The 14905-nt window shown below is 46.2% G+C and overlaps 1 protein-coding gene across 4 annotated transcripts in view; it reads left to right on the forward strand.

Annotated features, from left to right (window-relative positions):
• Positions 1-14905, forward strand: part of BBS9 (Bardet-Biedl syndrome 9) — a 388196-nt gene that overhangs the window by 301845 nt on the left and 71446 nt on the right. For all 4 annotated transcript variants that reach the window (XM_066239905.1, XM_066239906.1, XM_066239904.1 and 1 more), the window contains one exon: positions 5948-6130. In XM_066239905.1, the coding sequence (XP_066096002.1) occupies positions 5948-6130 (183 nt within the window). The remainder of the gene's footprint in view (positions 1-5947; positions 6131-14905) is intronic.

Consider the following 14905-nt stretch of genomic DNA (forward strand, 5'->3'; position numbering starts at 1 on the left):
ATCAGAATGTTGCCGCCGCCGAGGGAGGGGGTCAACAGCTCCTACCTCAGAGGGTGGTCATGAGGGCCCCGGTGCGCATCTGGGCGTGGCAGCAGGAGCGCAGCCCACGGCAGCCAGAGAGCAGAGTGGCGGGCTCGGAGTGCCACGCGGGAGAGTGGGAGGGCGGGCTTGCTGGTGAGTTTAGGTGAAGAAATTGGACATGTCCGTGTTCACCTAGCATGATTCATGTCTACTCCACCGTTGTTGCTGCTGCTGCTGCTTTCCTGTAACCAATTTCAGAGCCTATCTTGGCAGCTGGAAGTATTTGGGATTAATTTCACACTCACTTTATGAGCTGAGCCTTTTCCTGCAAGCAGCTCCCTGGGCCTTGGCCTCATTACTTTGGCATCAACTGATATGGCAGTGGGACAGGGATGTCCTTTGGGGTCCCCATTTTATTTGGAAACCTTCAATTTGAAAAAGCAAAACAAAGGCCATCAACACATTGTGCTTGACGTCGTTAGCATGTATTGTTTCCCCCGCCCTTCCCTCACTGTGTTCCGAGGAACCCCGGGGGACACCCGTCTGACCACTCAGCCAGTGACGATCCCCGAATGGTCCCCCTCCCTCAGACTCAAGTCCCACAGCTGGTTGGCCTCGCCTCCCCCGTGCCAGGTGAGCGGCCAAAGCCTCTAGGCCTCGGTCAGGTCTGAGCCCTGATGCGTCCAGTCTCCCCGGCCCCTTCTACTGTGTTAATTCTGCTGCATTCATTTGGCTCTCGTGCAGGACAGAGTAAACTTGGCTGTTACGTGGAAAATCAAATTGAGAACATGGAGATCTGTTTAGTATTTCATGCTGGCCAGTGGGTCAGGAAGATTTTCCTTGGGGGTAATTTACATAAGGAATTGTTTATCCCTCTCCTTCCCAGTTTTCTGTGACCATTTGGGGATAGCAGACTCTTTCCACCGCAGCCCAGAACTACGTGCAGGGAGAGACCCAGGCGTGGAGAAGAGGTGCCTCTCCTGGATTGATGTGTCTTGGGCCCTGCTCAGGAAAGATCTGGTGGCTCGGGCTGCTGTCTCTCTGAGCTGTTCTTGCACCGCAGCTGTGTTTAGCGAGCTGGGCAGGTCCACGGACCGACATGCTGTTACACTTGGGAAGAACTTGCCTTTTATAGCAAGGAGTGTGCAGAAGAGCCTCTCTTAAGTCCCAGCCAGTGCCCCAAATGTCTAGTATGATCCAACAGTTGCTTAGAGTGTCACCTCCATCCGGTCATGCCCACACTCAGAACACTGCGTGGCTCCCCGGTACCTACGGCGTGAAGCGCGTGTTCTTCCTCTTGACACTGGGGTTCTTCGACAGCAGTTCCCACGTTACCTTCTTGATTTGTCTCATTGAACGCTCTTCCCACACTGCAGTATTTGTTCTTCTCTGAACAAGCAGCCTCTACTTTTCTGCTCTAATGCATTTGGTGAACTTGTTTCCATCACTTTTAAAGCCCCCACTTCCAGTATCTATGCTTGAGGACAGATTTCAGGCACCGCTTCTAAGTGGCGTGCTGGCAAGTAATGAACCACGGGGTCCGTGGGGAGGACGGGGTGGGTGGGAATGCTGGCTTTGTCCATTTGTTCACCTCCATGTTGTAAATACGTCCACCATGGCTGGTTTCGGGCGACCGGCACGAGGTCACAGAGCGAGAACTTGGGAAGAAATGGGCGGCAGCCATTTCTGTTTCCAACCTGCAGGGACAATAGTCATAAATAAACATCAGGGGCCTAGACAATAGTAAAATCATTAGGAGGCAGTCTGGAGTACATATTGCCTCTCTTTTAATGTAATTTATTTAATTTCAAGGTTATGTAGTTTATTATTATTATTTTTTTGTAATGGTTATGTGTGACAGCTGGCTCACACTTCCAAAATTTGAAGAGCTGGTTCTTTTTCCTGAGCCGCTGGCCCCGCACGCAGTCGTAGCGAGGCCCCTGGGCCTTTCCCTGAACTGTGAGGACCTCGGGGCTCACACAGGCTTTGGAGCAAGAGCCTCCAAGGTCCGGGTCCTGGCCTCTCGTTCACTAGCTCATGCTCAAGCTGCCTCTACTTCACTTGCCATTCCTAGTGTCAGATGAACGTTTAGGGCTCTTGTGAAAAGGCAGGAAGAGAGTGCTGTTAAAACAGCTACTAAAATATAAAGCCTTTTCCTTTCTTCGGCAGTCTCCCTTTCACACCTTCCGATGCTAGCCTTTACTTTCTAGCTAATGTCATTCCAAGTAAGGAAAAATTAAAATTTTAAATTGTTAGCATGAATTTCACCATTATTCTCTATGTTATGTGATGCCCATCTCAAATGCGAATCCAAGAGCAGGTCACTCGAAGCTTTAATGAACATCATGTCTCCTCTGCTCGTGCGCATGCTCCAGTGTCCCACTGACAACACACGAATTCAAAAATAAAATTGTGAGGAATTTCAGGCCGGAGACAGCGGGGCACGAATGCAGGCCGGAGCCCCTCTCCCTCCGCCAGGGCACGGTTTGCACACCCGGTGTGTAGCGCTGGGCGGATTCCTCACACCTGCCGAGCCTCCGAGGCCTCACTTGTAAAGTCGAGATCACGCCAACCATGTCACAGTGTGTGTGTGTGGGGGGGTGATGACCGAAGGCCTGACACCTGTAGGGCACGGAGCGGGGTTCGTGGTGTGCAGTCTCTGCTCAATTCATTATTATTCATAATAATCTGTCCAGTGAATAACAATCCTGTGAACATATGCTTAAGAACCCTCTGATTATAGAATCATGAGTAATCCTAATCCTAATGTTGATGGCATTCTTTTTTCGAGTCTATAGGGTCTTCCCTGCATGGTCAGCATTTGCCTCCTGGGCCGATTTTCCTTTCTCCATTATAAACTCTTTGAAGGTAGAGATGAGCTCTGTCACCATGGAAGGCCCTGTAGCAGTGGTCCCCAACCTTTTTTGGGCCACGGACCGGTTTAATGTCAGAAAATATTTTCACAACCAGCCTTTAGGGTGGGACGGATAAATGCACAAAATAAAATTATGTGACCGGCGTAAAAACTGTGGTATTTTTAAATATAATTGTCGAACTTACGAGACAAGTGTCAAGAGTGAGTCTTAGACGGATGTAACAGAGGAAATCTGGTCATTTTTAAAAAATAAAACATCGTTCAAACTTAAATATAAATAAAACGGAAATAATGTAAATTATTTATTTTTTTCTCTGCGGACCGGTACCAAATGGCCCACGGACCGGTACCGGGCTGCGGCCCGGGGGTTGGGGACCACTGCCCTGTAGTACTTCCTGCAGGTTTGGCACATACCTGGCCCTCAGGAGGTGTGGATGACCTTGCTCTTAGTGACAACAAGTATCTGTGCCATAATATCATGACCCCCACGCTGAGGCTTAATTGGTAACATTCACAGGAAGAAAAAAATATATATAAACTGAGACTTCACCGGGAGTCAGTTATAATCAGGGTGCGGTTGGGGGAAGCAGACGACTCCAGGTGTTTTGGTTTAAGGAAAGTGGCCTCTTTCTGTCTCTTCGAGGGGACTGCTTGCAGTTATGGGGGAGGGATGAGTTCCAAGCCTCATTCCAGCAAAAAAAGGCCACAGGGATATTAACTCTGGCCCACAACCATTTGTCCCTTTTGTAACTCCTTTCACACTTACTTTTTGTTCCGCACAGTTAGGACATTGTTACAGTAACGTTTCTTTCCACTGATCAGTTGGGTACATAGGTTGTCTGTCCAGCGCATTATGAGATCCTCCTGGGCTGTAAGATACATGCCCGTCTTTGGAACACAGCGGCAAGCAGCACCGTACTAGGCACGTAGTAAGCAAGGTACTCGATTGGACGGCTGACCTCGGTCCGTCCTCCCAGGGGGTGCTGAGTGTGAACCGCGATCACCTTTTACAGCTCCCGCCAGCCCTGATCCGGCGGCAGAGAGTCCCGGGCTGCCTGGCGTGGTCGGGCAAGGCCCTTCCGTTGCTCTGTCTGTCTCGAGCCGACATGTCTGCCCCAGCGTCTCCCGGACAGTCCGAGGACTGTCTCCCTTACAGCACCTCTCCCTCCGTGGAACTTTGGAGACCACACAGCTGTAGAGTTTTCTTGTTGGAATGATGATTTTTTTTTTTTTAACAAGCCCTTTGGGCCAGCGTCAATAGTCCATGAAATACCACCGAACGCACCATCTGCTCTAGACTTGTGAAACTCTTCCTAGCCCCAGTTCCTCAGCTCGTAGAGAGGAGCTCACACTGGCTTGTGCTGTTCCCGTCTTGGGGGCTGTCAGACGCCGGGAGCCTTTGGGCCAGTCAGTTCATTACTTTTAATGAGCACAAAATCCACCAAGACATTAAAATAAAATAAAACACCAATAGGCAGTCTTGGATGTTCCATGTAATTGTTGCTTTAGTTCTTTTTTCCACCGGATTATTCAAAAGGATAAAAAATAAAGCCAATTCTACTCACTCCTGCCAATTTTATCCTAAGTAGATTTGGCATTGTAAAACTAACACACCCCGAACATTTTTTTTTTTCTTTTAGGTCCCTGTGGGCGGGTGCCTGAGATTTGTGTTAAAAACGACAGACACATTCCTTGACTGGCTAGATGTTTGAACATTATCTACCTTTTGGCTATAATAAAGAAATATTGCTATTCTCACCATGAAACATAGAAAGAATAATAATCAGAGGATGATAGTTATTTTCTGAAAAGGGTATAATGAAGTTACCATTTTAAATTGTAAGGAAAATGCAGTTATTTTTATAAGAATTTTTACAATCGATCCATCTCTGTGGCTAGTGTTAAAGACTGTACTAACTGTATTAGAGGTTACTTATATCATCACACACTGTAGAAGGTCACCCGATGGTGAAGCAGACGCTGAACAATGTGCCCAGTCAGCCGATTTCGTGGGTATTTTTAATCTCCCAGCCATATGGATTTGGAGTTACTGTGGGCATTTTTTTTTAATTTATTTTTTTTGTATTTTTCTGAAGCTGGAAACGGGGAAAGATAGACTCCCGCATGCGCCCAACCAGGATCCACCTGGCACACCCACCAGGGGGCGACGCTCTGCCCACGAGGGGCGATGCTCTGCCCCTCCGGGGCGTTGCTCTGTCGTGACCAGAGCCACTCTAGCGCCTGGGGCAGAGGCCAAGGAGCCATCCCCAGCGCCCAGGCCAACCTTGCTCCAATGGAGCCTCGCTGCGGGAGAGGAAGAGAGAGAGAGGAAGGAGAGGGGGAGGGGTGGAGAAGCAGATGGGCACTTCTCCTGTGTGCCCTGGCCGGGAATCGAACCCAGGACTTCTGCACGCCAGGCTGATGCTCTACCACTGAGCCAACTGGCCAGGGCCTTTTTTTTTTTAAAGAAGGCAGTGTGGCCCTTTTTTTTTTTTTTTTTAAAGAAGGCAGTGTGGCCCTGGCCGGTTGACTCAGTGGTAGAGCATCGGCCTGGCGTGCGGAAGTCCCGGGTTCGATTCCCGGCCAGGGCACACAGGAGAGGCGCCCATCTGCTTCTCCACCCCTCCCCCTCTCCTTCCTCTCTGTCTTTCTCTTCCCCTCCCGCAGTGAGGCTCCATTGGAGCAAAAGATGGCCCGGGCGCTGGGGATGGCTCCTTGGCCTCTGCCTCAGGCGCTAGAATGGCTCTGGTCTCGAAAGAGCGACGACGCCCCGGATGGGCAGAGCATTGCCCCCTGGTGGGCGTGCCGGGTGGATCCCGGTCGGGCGCATGCAGGAGTCTGACTGCCTCCGTGCTTCCAACTTCAGAAAAAAAAAAAAAAAAGAAGGCAGTGAACAGATGAATGGTAACTCTTTTATTACTTGACATTAGTGTTTGGGGAGACAAAGCTCATCAGGCTGTTAGAAAGGAAAGCAAGAGCATGCCAAATGTAATTTGTGGAGGGCCCAAGGATGGTGAGACGAGCCCTAACCGAAGCCTGTGCTTTCCGCAGGTGATGGCTCTGGCAGACGCCGTGGAGGAGACGCAGGGCAGCCTGCGCCAGGCGTTCGCCCGGCTGCAGAGCGCCTCCCGCCTGGTGCTTCTGCTGCTGGGGCTCTGGCAGAAGCTCAGCGCCGACCAGACGGCCGTGCTGGAGGCGGCCTTTCTGCCTCTGCAGCAGGACACGCAGGAATTGGTAAGGACCCGCGAGTGGGCGGCGGTGACAGCATGGTGACCGAAAAGATCATGGTGTTAGGAAGATAGCACACGGCCATCGTGTTTTGTCAGGTGTCAAACGATGGCTTTATTTTTTTATTTTAAGCCAAATTCTGTTTCCTTTTTATTTTTTTATTTATTTTTATTTTTCCATTGATGGAGAGAGAAAGTGGGGGGGGGGAGAGAGAGAGAGAGAGAGAGAGATAAAGAAAGAAGTATCAACTCGCTGTTCCACTTAGTTGTTCCATGTGGCTGTATATTCGCTGGTTGCTTCTCGTACATGCCCTGACCAGGGATTGAACCCGCCACCTTGGTGTGTTGGGATGACACTCTATCCACTGAACCACCCAGCCAGGGCTCCTTCTTTTTTTTTTTTAATCATTATAAAAATATCAAATACCATAAACGCTTTTTATTTTTCTAGGGCTGTTGTAAAAGTAGGTCTAGCATCCGTTTTTATGTGCTGACCAGTCACCTTTTCACGTGCTTTTCAACTGCTGAGAACCGGGGAACAGTCTCCCGATGGCCAGGGTGACGGCAGCAAAGCTTCAGGGTGGCTGACCCCAGCCTTTTCCGCCAGTGACAACAGTTCAGCCATTTTAATTTGCTCAATGTTCTTAAATGTAAGCGTCATTTCAAGGTTTAGAGCAGGGGTTGGGAACCTATGGCTCGCGAGCCATAACTGGCTCTTTTGATGGCTGCATCTGGCTCGCAGACAAATCCTTAATAAAAAAGAATAATAATGTTAAATATATAAAACATTCTCATGTATTACAATCCATTCATTTCCTACCGCTCATGTTCATGGTTGCGGGTGGCTAGAGCCAATCACAGCTGTCCTCTGGGACAACACCAAATTTTTACTGGATAATGCATAACATACACGGGTCCTATGGCTCTCATGGAATTACATTTTAAAATATGTGACGTTCAGGGCTCTCTCAGCCAAACAGGTTCCCGGCCCTTGGTTCAGAGACTACTGAGATTGTCGTGTTCAATGACAGGAATATTTCATTACCACTATATAGGTCTTTATATATAGTTTATAAACTCTTTCACCCTTGACCCTTTGAATAGGCAGCTTACAGTGAAAGGGAGAAAATGGGGATTCACATTTGGAGTTTTTTGGTAAAGGATTATTTAAGTAAAAACATCTCAGATCTGTTGGAGTATAGCAGTATCTATGACTATCAGCTGCCATTTGGGAGGAACCCTTTGTATGATTTTATTAGAAACAAATAATATACCTCTTGGAAATGAGAGAACTTTGAACTTACTGTATTGGAGGAAACCATTTCAAGAAAAAAGCCATTTCAAATTTATTTTACATAGGTATGAGAACATGGCACTAAAAATAATCATACTAAAAATAACATTTTAAAATGCTTACTAGGCACCAGGTATTATTTTAAATGTTTCAGAAGGATTATCTTATTTAAATTTATATACACATGGCTCCATAAGGTAGTTAAGTTACTATTTTCATCCCCATTTCATGTATGGGAAAATTTAGCAGCTTTGAGAATTAAGTCCCTTTCCGAAACTAGTGGGGTGGAGCCCGGCTTTGGACCCAGTTCTGTTTGCTTTCAAAGTCTTTAACCAGCTTTTAACCAGTAATGCGGTATTTTAGCAAACAATCATAAATGTGATTTGGAAAATAACAAGCTTTGTCAGTTGAATCTAATTTTCTACATCTGGGTCAAAAGATTGTCATAACTTTTTTTAAAAAATCAAGCTATATTTTATATCCTAAACGAAATACTAATAAGTAATTTGGAAAAAAAAAAACTAAGAGTACACTTTTCTTTAGATAGATAAAATTACAGCTAGAATGGACCTCTGTGAAGGGGAAATATAGACCGTGTAGCAATAAAAAAAAATAGAGAATACAGTGGTTAGGATTATATTAACAAGAAGGATAACTACCACTTGTGAGCTTAGATGTAGTCACCAGAAAGTGGTGCCTCAATGCCTGGCTCCAACCCTCCGTGACAACTCCTTAGGCCCAGTCTCTCAACTGACCTAAGTCCCCGCTTCTGAAGCTGTAAGATGCAAACATTAACAGGACCTACCCAGTAAGTGATAAGACCTAACAAAGTCATTGAATAGAGTGCTAACCATTGTTGGAAGTGGTTCGTACAGTTTACGTGTATTTTTTATAGTTCATACTAAAAGTCATGCAAGGAAGGCATTACTACCTTTCCACAGCCATTTGTCCCCTCAGCTGCACTTGAGGATGGGAATGCTATCTCACTCATTTTCGTATTTTCAGTGTCTGGCACGCCGCCTCACCCCAGTGCAGTCAGTGTTTGTCGGGTGAACGAATGGAGAAAAGGGGGGGAAGCTACCGACCGAGACGTGACTGTAGGTGGATGCAGTGGATGTTACAGCGCATTAGAAGCAGGGCAGGGCCCGGTGTGTAATTTCAGGGCCCTGTGCAAAATGGAAATGCAACTCCCTTGTCAGAAAAAAAAGTAGGAAAAGGGCTAAACAGGCACTGGAAAACAGAGCTTTCTACTCTCCGCGGTCTTTCTCTCATCATGGTGTTATTTGCTATTTTATGTTTTTCCAAATATAGAAAGATGAAAACTTTAAACTGTTAGCATGCATTTACCATTAATCTTTATAACGGGCAATGCCAGTTTTAATACAGATAGAAGAACATTAAACTCATATGCGGAATCATCACAATGACGCAATTCCTGTTTCATAGCCCACGCACGCGTGTGTCCTTCGTTCTCACAGAGCTGTGGGATCTGCACAAAGCCCCGCTGTCGATATTTCACTTTCTGCGACATGCGTGTCTGGCCCACACTTTCTCCCTTCCGATTACTGGTGAGCGTGAAAGGGCCCCGGGGCCGAGGGGCTCCGCCTCACCCTGCCCCTTGCCTGCGGCGGGACCTCTTCCAGTATAGTGGTTGGATAACACAGGGCAGGAACAGGTCTGTCCTGGGCTTCCGTAGTCATTTCTGTTTCTTTGAATCCCTTGCCTCCTGTCTTCATTCAAAACAAGTTCCGGTTCGAAGGGGAAGGCCCAGGGCTGTCAGTAGCCCCTGCTTCGCCAGTCCAGATGCGTCATGCCTTCCTCATACTTGCTTTGAGTCTCCTGTCCAGCACGGGACCCTGGGAACCCGGAGCGTGTGGGGCTGTGTGGGGCCCTGGGCGGGAAGGAGGAGGACGACGCAGGCAGTTTTTTATGCGTGCCTTTCCTTCCCACACACGCTTTGCTGTCCCGTCGGGCTCCACATACAAAGCTCAAGTTCAAAGAGAAAATTATTAGGAATTTCAAGATGGTGACAACAAGCATTAAAGCAAGTGCAGGCCCTTCTGAGCAGGGTCCCCGGGTGACTGGACAGTTCACATGCTCCTGAGCATGGTAGACCCAGAGGAAGACTTTCCTAGAAGTCAACCTTCTCAAATATAGGAATTGCGTCCCGAGAGAGACTTCTTCCTACATTAGAGATCTTTGAAAATAGCCTCATTTTTCTGGAACATATAAATACACCCATCCCTGTAGGCAGGTGAATGGAATTAGCATCTTCTCAAAACCCCTGTCTTATTCTGCCTCTGTGTTCCTGCTGTTGTACCTCCCAAAACATGTAGGGGGAATTCCTGCAACGCTTGTCTGAATTTGGTGCGATTAGAAGGTGTGTGTACTCATTATGTCTATTGAAGTCATTAACGAGACAGGGCATTTGATAAAAACATAACCTGGAGAAGAATGAATCGAAAAGGACGTTTTAATACCGCTTGTTACGCTCTTCATCTTTAATTAGGTTGCGGTATTCACGTTGGACTTAGACTGTTGAGACAGCTTCTATATCTCGAGAAAAAAGGAATCCTTTTTTCATTCTTGGAGACATACGCTTGCAGTATGTGGTTTTGACATGCTAGTTCACAATCCTCCACATTATGCCTTTAGACCTCACAAATAAATGTTATGTGATGGGGATCCCACCGAGATGTGAAAATGAAATATGCAAGCCTGAAATAACTTGGAAGGAGGGCGAGGCGGGGAAGAAAGGAGTCTCTGACCAGAATGTTGAAAATATATCCCATATTGAAGTTATTATGATACCACAAAAATCTGAATGTAATTTAGACGGTTTGGTTGAGGGTGGATGGCAGAGAGCACGTGGGAGGGGAGAACTTCTGACATGTGGACAACATTTTTAGCAGAGACTCTCCGTTCAACGTCAGATGTCCCCAGAAGTGTGGAGGGGGAGAAGAAAGTGCTCAGATGTTGAATTTACGTTTTAAACGGCACCACATAATGGTCTGCTGTATTTTATTGCCGTAGTCAATTCTGGAGTATTTTCTTCTTAATGACGTTAGGTTCACAAAACAAAAATATCTAGACCTTATCATTGCTAATGAAAGTCATGTTCTTCGTGCTATATTATCAGTATTTATTTTATTTATTTTTATTCATTTTTTGTTTTTAAAATATTTTACTTTTTTTTGGCCAATGATTTGAGAGAGAGAAAGGAAGAGGGGGGCAGGGAAGGAGCATTAACTTGCTGACCTAGTTGTTCCATTTCATTGTGCACTCATTGATTGCTTCCCATATGTGCCCTGACCGGGGATCAAACCTGGGAGGGACCTCGCTGTGCTGGGACAGCGCCTTATCCACTGAGTCACCTGGCCATCAGATATTTTAAGTACCATCCCAATGGAACAGGATATACCAGGGGTCCCCAAACTTTTTACACAGGGGGCCAGTTCACTGTCCCTCCGACTGTTGGAGGGCTGGACTATAAAAAAAGCTATGAACAAATCCTTATGCACGCTGCACATATCTTATTTTAAAGTAAAAAAACAAAACGGGAACAAATACAATATTTAAAATAAAGAACAAGTAAATTTAAATCAACAAACTGACCAGTATTTCAATGGGAACTACGGGCCTGCTTTTGGCTAATGAGATGGTCAATGTCCGGTTCCATATTTGTCACTGCCAGATGTAACAAGTGATGTGACGTGCTTCCGGAGCTGTGACGCGTGCGTCCCACGTCACCAGAAGTAGTACTGTACGTGAGCGCCGCGCTCACTGACCACCAATAAAAGAGGTGCCCCTTCCGGAAGTGCGGCAGGGGCGGATAAATGGCCTCAGGGGCCGCATGCGGCCCACAGGCCATAGTTTGGGGACCCCTGGGATATACCATCGTTTTCTTTGATCTGTATCTTTAGTAATGCTTCTCCATTGTTGCCACTTCTTAATACTATTTTGGGAGCAAATAACTGTTGCTGTGGCAAACTATTATATGTGATTTTTTAAAGGTGCTGAAAGTTATATATGCCAAGTGTGTTTTAGTAGGCATATTCCCTTTTGCGTTAAGAAAAACATTAAATGTTCTATTTGGCATCTCAAAAAAGAGCTCTGAACCTCTCAGTTCCACAGTGGATTCGATAATATGATCTTGTCTGTACTGTCTTCCTGTGATGAGGAAGTTTTGGCCAAAATAATGTTCTCTCAGAGTACCTGATAGGGCAATTCTAAAACAACTTATTTTCAGGTCAGGGACTGTAGGTGTTTCAGAGTATTTAAATTCTCAAGGCAGAGTTGAAACCAGCCTTTCCTGACACACTGGCTACAGAAGCTCTCCGGAAAACACTGTCTCTTCTTAGATCAGTGAGGGCTATGTTACTGGTTTGAGTCTGAGAGTATTTAATTGAGATTATTATCCACCTCCCTTCCTATGATGCAGAAGCGCAAAGCTGTAAGACTATTCCTCAGGACTGGCCTCATTAATGGGACAGGTCTTTTATCCAGTCATTTATGCATTCAACAAATATACATTACCTACCATGTTTCAGGCACTGTTCTAGGCACTTAGCGTCCTCAGTACACAAAACACACCCCAGCCTGTGTGAGTTTACTTCAACATTGCAAGCAAACAGCTCCTACTCACACTCAGCTGTTGACACATAGTACTTGCCCTCTAATATGGTAGCCACTTGCCCCATGTGACTATTTAAGTTGAAATTTAAATAAATTAAAATGGGATAAAATTTCAGATCCTCGCTCTCAAAAGCTATATTTGAATTACTCAACGGCCACATGTGGTGAGTGGCTGCCACATTGAGCAAGGCAGATACAGAACATTTTCATCATTGTAGAAAATTCTATTGCATACTCTCAGTCGTCAAGAGGGAAAGGGTCTGGTCAGTGGGGTGAACACCATCTCCAGCATATTTTAACAAGTTACTGAACTGGCATTACGTGACCCCGTGGTGTTTGCATCAGAAGCCCTTCCTTCTGGTGTTCTGAGACCAGCCTGGTCATATGCACAAGAACCAGACATTCTCCCAGGAGCAAGAAGCTTCTCTAGGGGGAGGTATGCACCTATATGTAAAGGGGAGGCAAGAAGCTGGCAAGAGTGCTGCTGCTCCGTCTTCATACGGCCTCGGTGGGCCTTGCAGTTGTCACGGATTCTTTCCTGTTGAGCCCGCACATGGCCTTCTAATCCTTCTGAATGCAGCCTTGGAGGAAGTCGCTATCCCCTGGCGTTGGTATGTGGATGACTCCTCTCTGCCCTTCCTGGTTTCTGTGTGGATCTGCTTCTCATTTTCCTAGTAAACAGCTTAGATGACTAAGATTCTTTGACATGAAGTCCAGCAGATGGCAAGACAGCAAGGAGGAGCAGTGTTGGTATTTCCAAATGGGCTATTTCAGACTTCTGCTCCGAATGTTCATTTGTGTTCCACGTGTCTCCAGAGGGCTCTCTAATGACAAGAGCCACAGTGCACTGGTCTGGGAACCCGATGACATACAGTCCTAGAGCTGGAAGGAATATTGGCACATTGCACAGCATTTTGCCTGATTTGGTCTTTTCTCTCAACATGCGTGTAATATCTTCAGTAGATATTATGTACTATTTTAAGCAGAAAAGACATATTGCATTCTTAAGGGTTTCATAGTTGCCTTCTCTAGTATTGAATGTTAAAAACCCCCCTGGGAAAGTAAAGATGGAGATTTGAACCTTCAGCCTTACTTTTTGATTGATTATTTCTTTTGCAAACTGATAGGGAAAGGGAAACTTATTTTTAACCTGTTCAACATGGCTCATGTGAGAAAACAGATGTTTATAATAGGAAGTCCTATTGTGTGGAGAGACTTATCAAGGCTCACTTACAAGGTTTAAAGACTTCTACGTCACAGGTCAGATTTGATGTAAGGGCCATTGTGCCGCCTGTCTGGATTGAGTGATGACGGAGATGGCTAATCATTACTGTTATTAATGACCTCTTCTTAAAAGGCAAACAAAAGGAGGAAGTCTGGTGTCAGTATGAAGCCTGCCTGTTGTGAGTGTTCAAGTAGCATCACAATCGTAACCGTCTGTGGGAACATAGTGCAGAAAGTGAATATTTTGGTAATTCCCATGATCTTAGCCCAGCAAAATAAACAAGAAAAGAATGAGGTTTATGTTCATAATGGCGACCCTCTCCGCCGTGTGGTTGCTGGTTAGGCGCAACCCTTTTTGCTTTGTCAGACTTTGTGTAACAGATCTCAGAGCCTGCCCGATGACTCACTTGCTGTTTTAAAATGGAAATAGTCGAAGGCCATCAGAACTGGAGCCAAGTAGGATCCAGTGTATAAGCGACGATGTGTAAGTTTTTAAACTTTGCTCATGTAGATCAAATACGGGCACATTTAATATCCTTTATGCGTTAAAGAATAGGAGACTGAAGAAATGAACGCTAGAATCTATGTAAACACAATAAATTAAAATCAATAAAAAAATGTCTGACCTGTGGTGGCGCAGTGGATCAAGCGTCGACCTGGAATGCTGAAGTCGCCGGTTCAAAACCCTGGGTTTGCCTGGTCAAGACACATATGGGAGTTGATGCTTCCTGCTCCTCCCTCCTTCTCTCTCTCTCTCTCTCTCCTATAAAATGAATAAACAAAAATAATTTTAAAAAATCAATAAAAAAAATGAACAAACAGTTGATTAATTGGAGCATCATTCTCCTGTATGCTAGCTCAAATCCTTTTTGAAATAAAGATGAATAGCTAAGTAAGTAAAATTGATACAGCCAGAGTGAAGAAAACAGTGACCCTCATCACCCTCCTACTGCTTACCGATTGGATTCCACACTGCAAGTGTGTGTATCATATATCAGTTCAACTTCCTTAAAATACCTTTCCACAACCTAGTTTGAGACTCTTAATCATGAAGAGCAGATTTTGACATTTCTGGGACCTTGCATTCTTTTAGAAATGCACTCACGGGTACCGGTGACGCGGTCCCCTGAAACCAGAGCTCTGTCTGCCACAACACGCACAGCTGCACCTCATGGTCTCATCAGTCGCCGGGCCTGTTCTTACACATTTGGAGATGTTTCTGTGAAACCCCCTTGGCTCACGCCCGTGCTACTCTGCCTGGCTTCCCGTGGCCTTTGAGTGAGCGTTTCTGCGCATGTCTCTTCCTTGGCGTGCCCTGCGCGTCACTGCCGGACCCCGCCCACTGGTCTCCGGTCACACGTGTGCTCACGCATTTTCTGTGGCTCCCTGACCCTGGTTCAGCTCGGACTCCAGTGCCAGGCTGTCAGGACTTCCAGTCACTTGGCTCCACCAGACTTTCCTTCTAAAAGTGATTTTCTGTGACTCCCCAGCCCCCCCACGTCGTTCTGGGAAAGCCGACTTTCCATGGGCACACAACTTTCCGTGAGGCTGGGGCTAAGAGCATTTCCTTCTTCACCTCGAACAGTGTCCTCTGTTTACCTCTCCACCACCCTCTTTAAGAGGCAGATC

Source organism: Saccopteryx bilineata, chromosome 7 (assembly GCF_036850765.1).
Source record: "Saccopteryx bilineata isolate mSacBil1 chromosome 7, mSacBil1_pri_phased_curated, whole genome shotgun sequence".
Classification (NCBI taxonomy): domain Eukaryota; kingdom Metazoa; phylum Chordata; class Mammalia; order Chiroptera; family Emballonuridae; genus Saccopteryx; species Saccopteryx bilineata.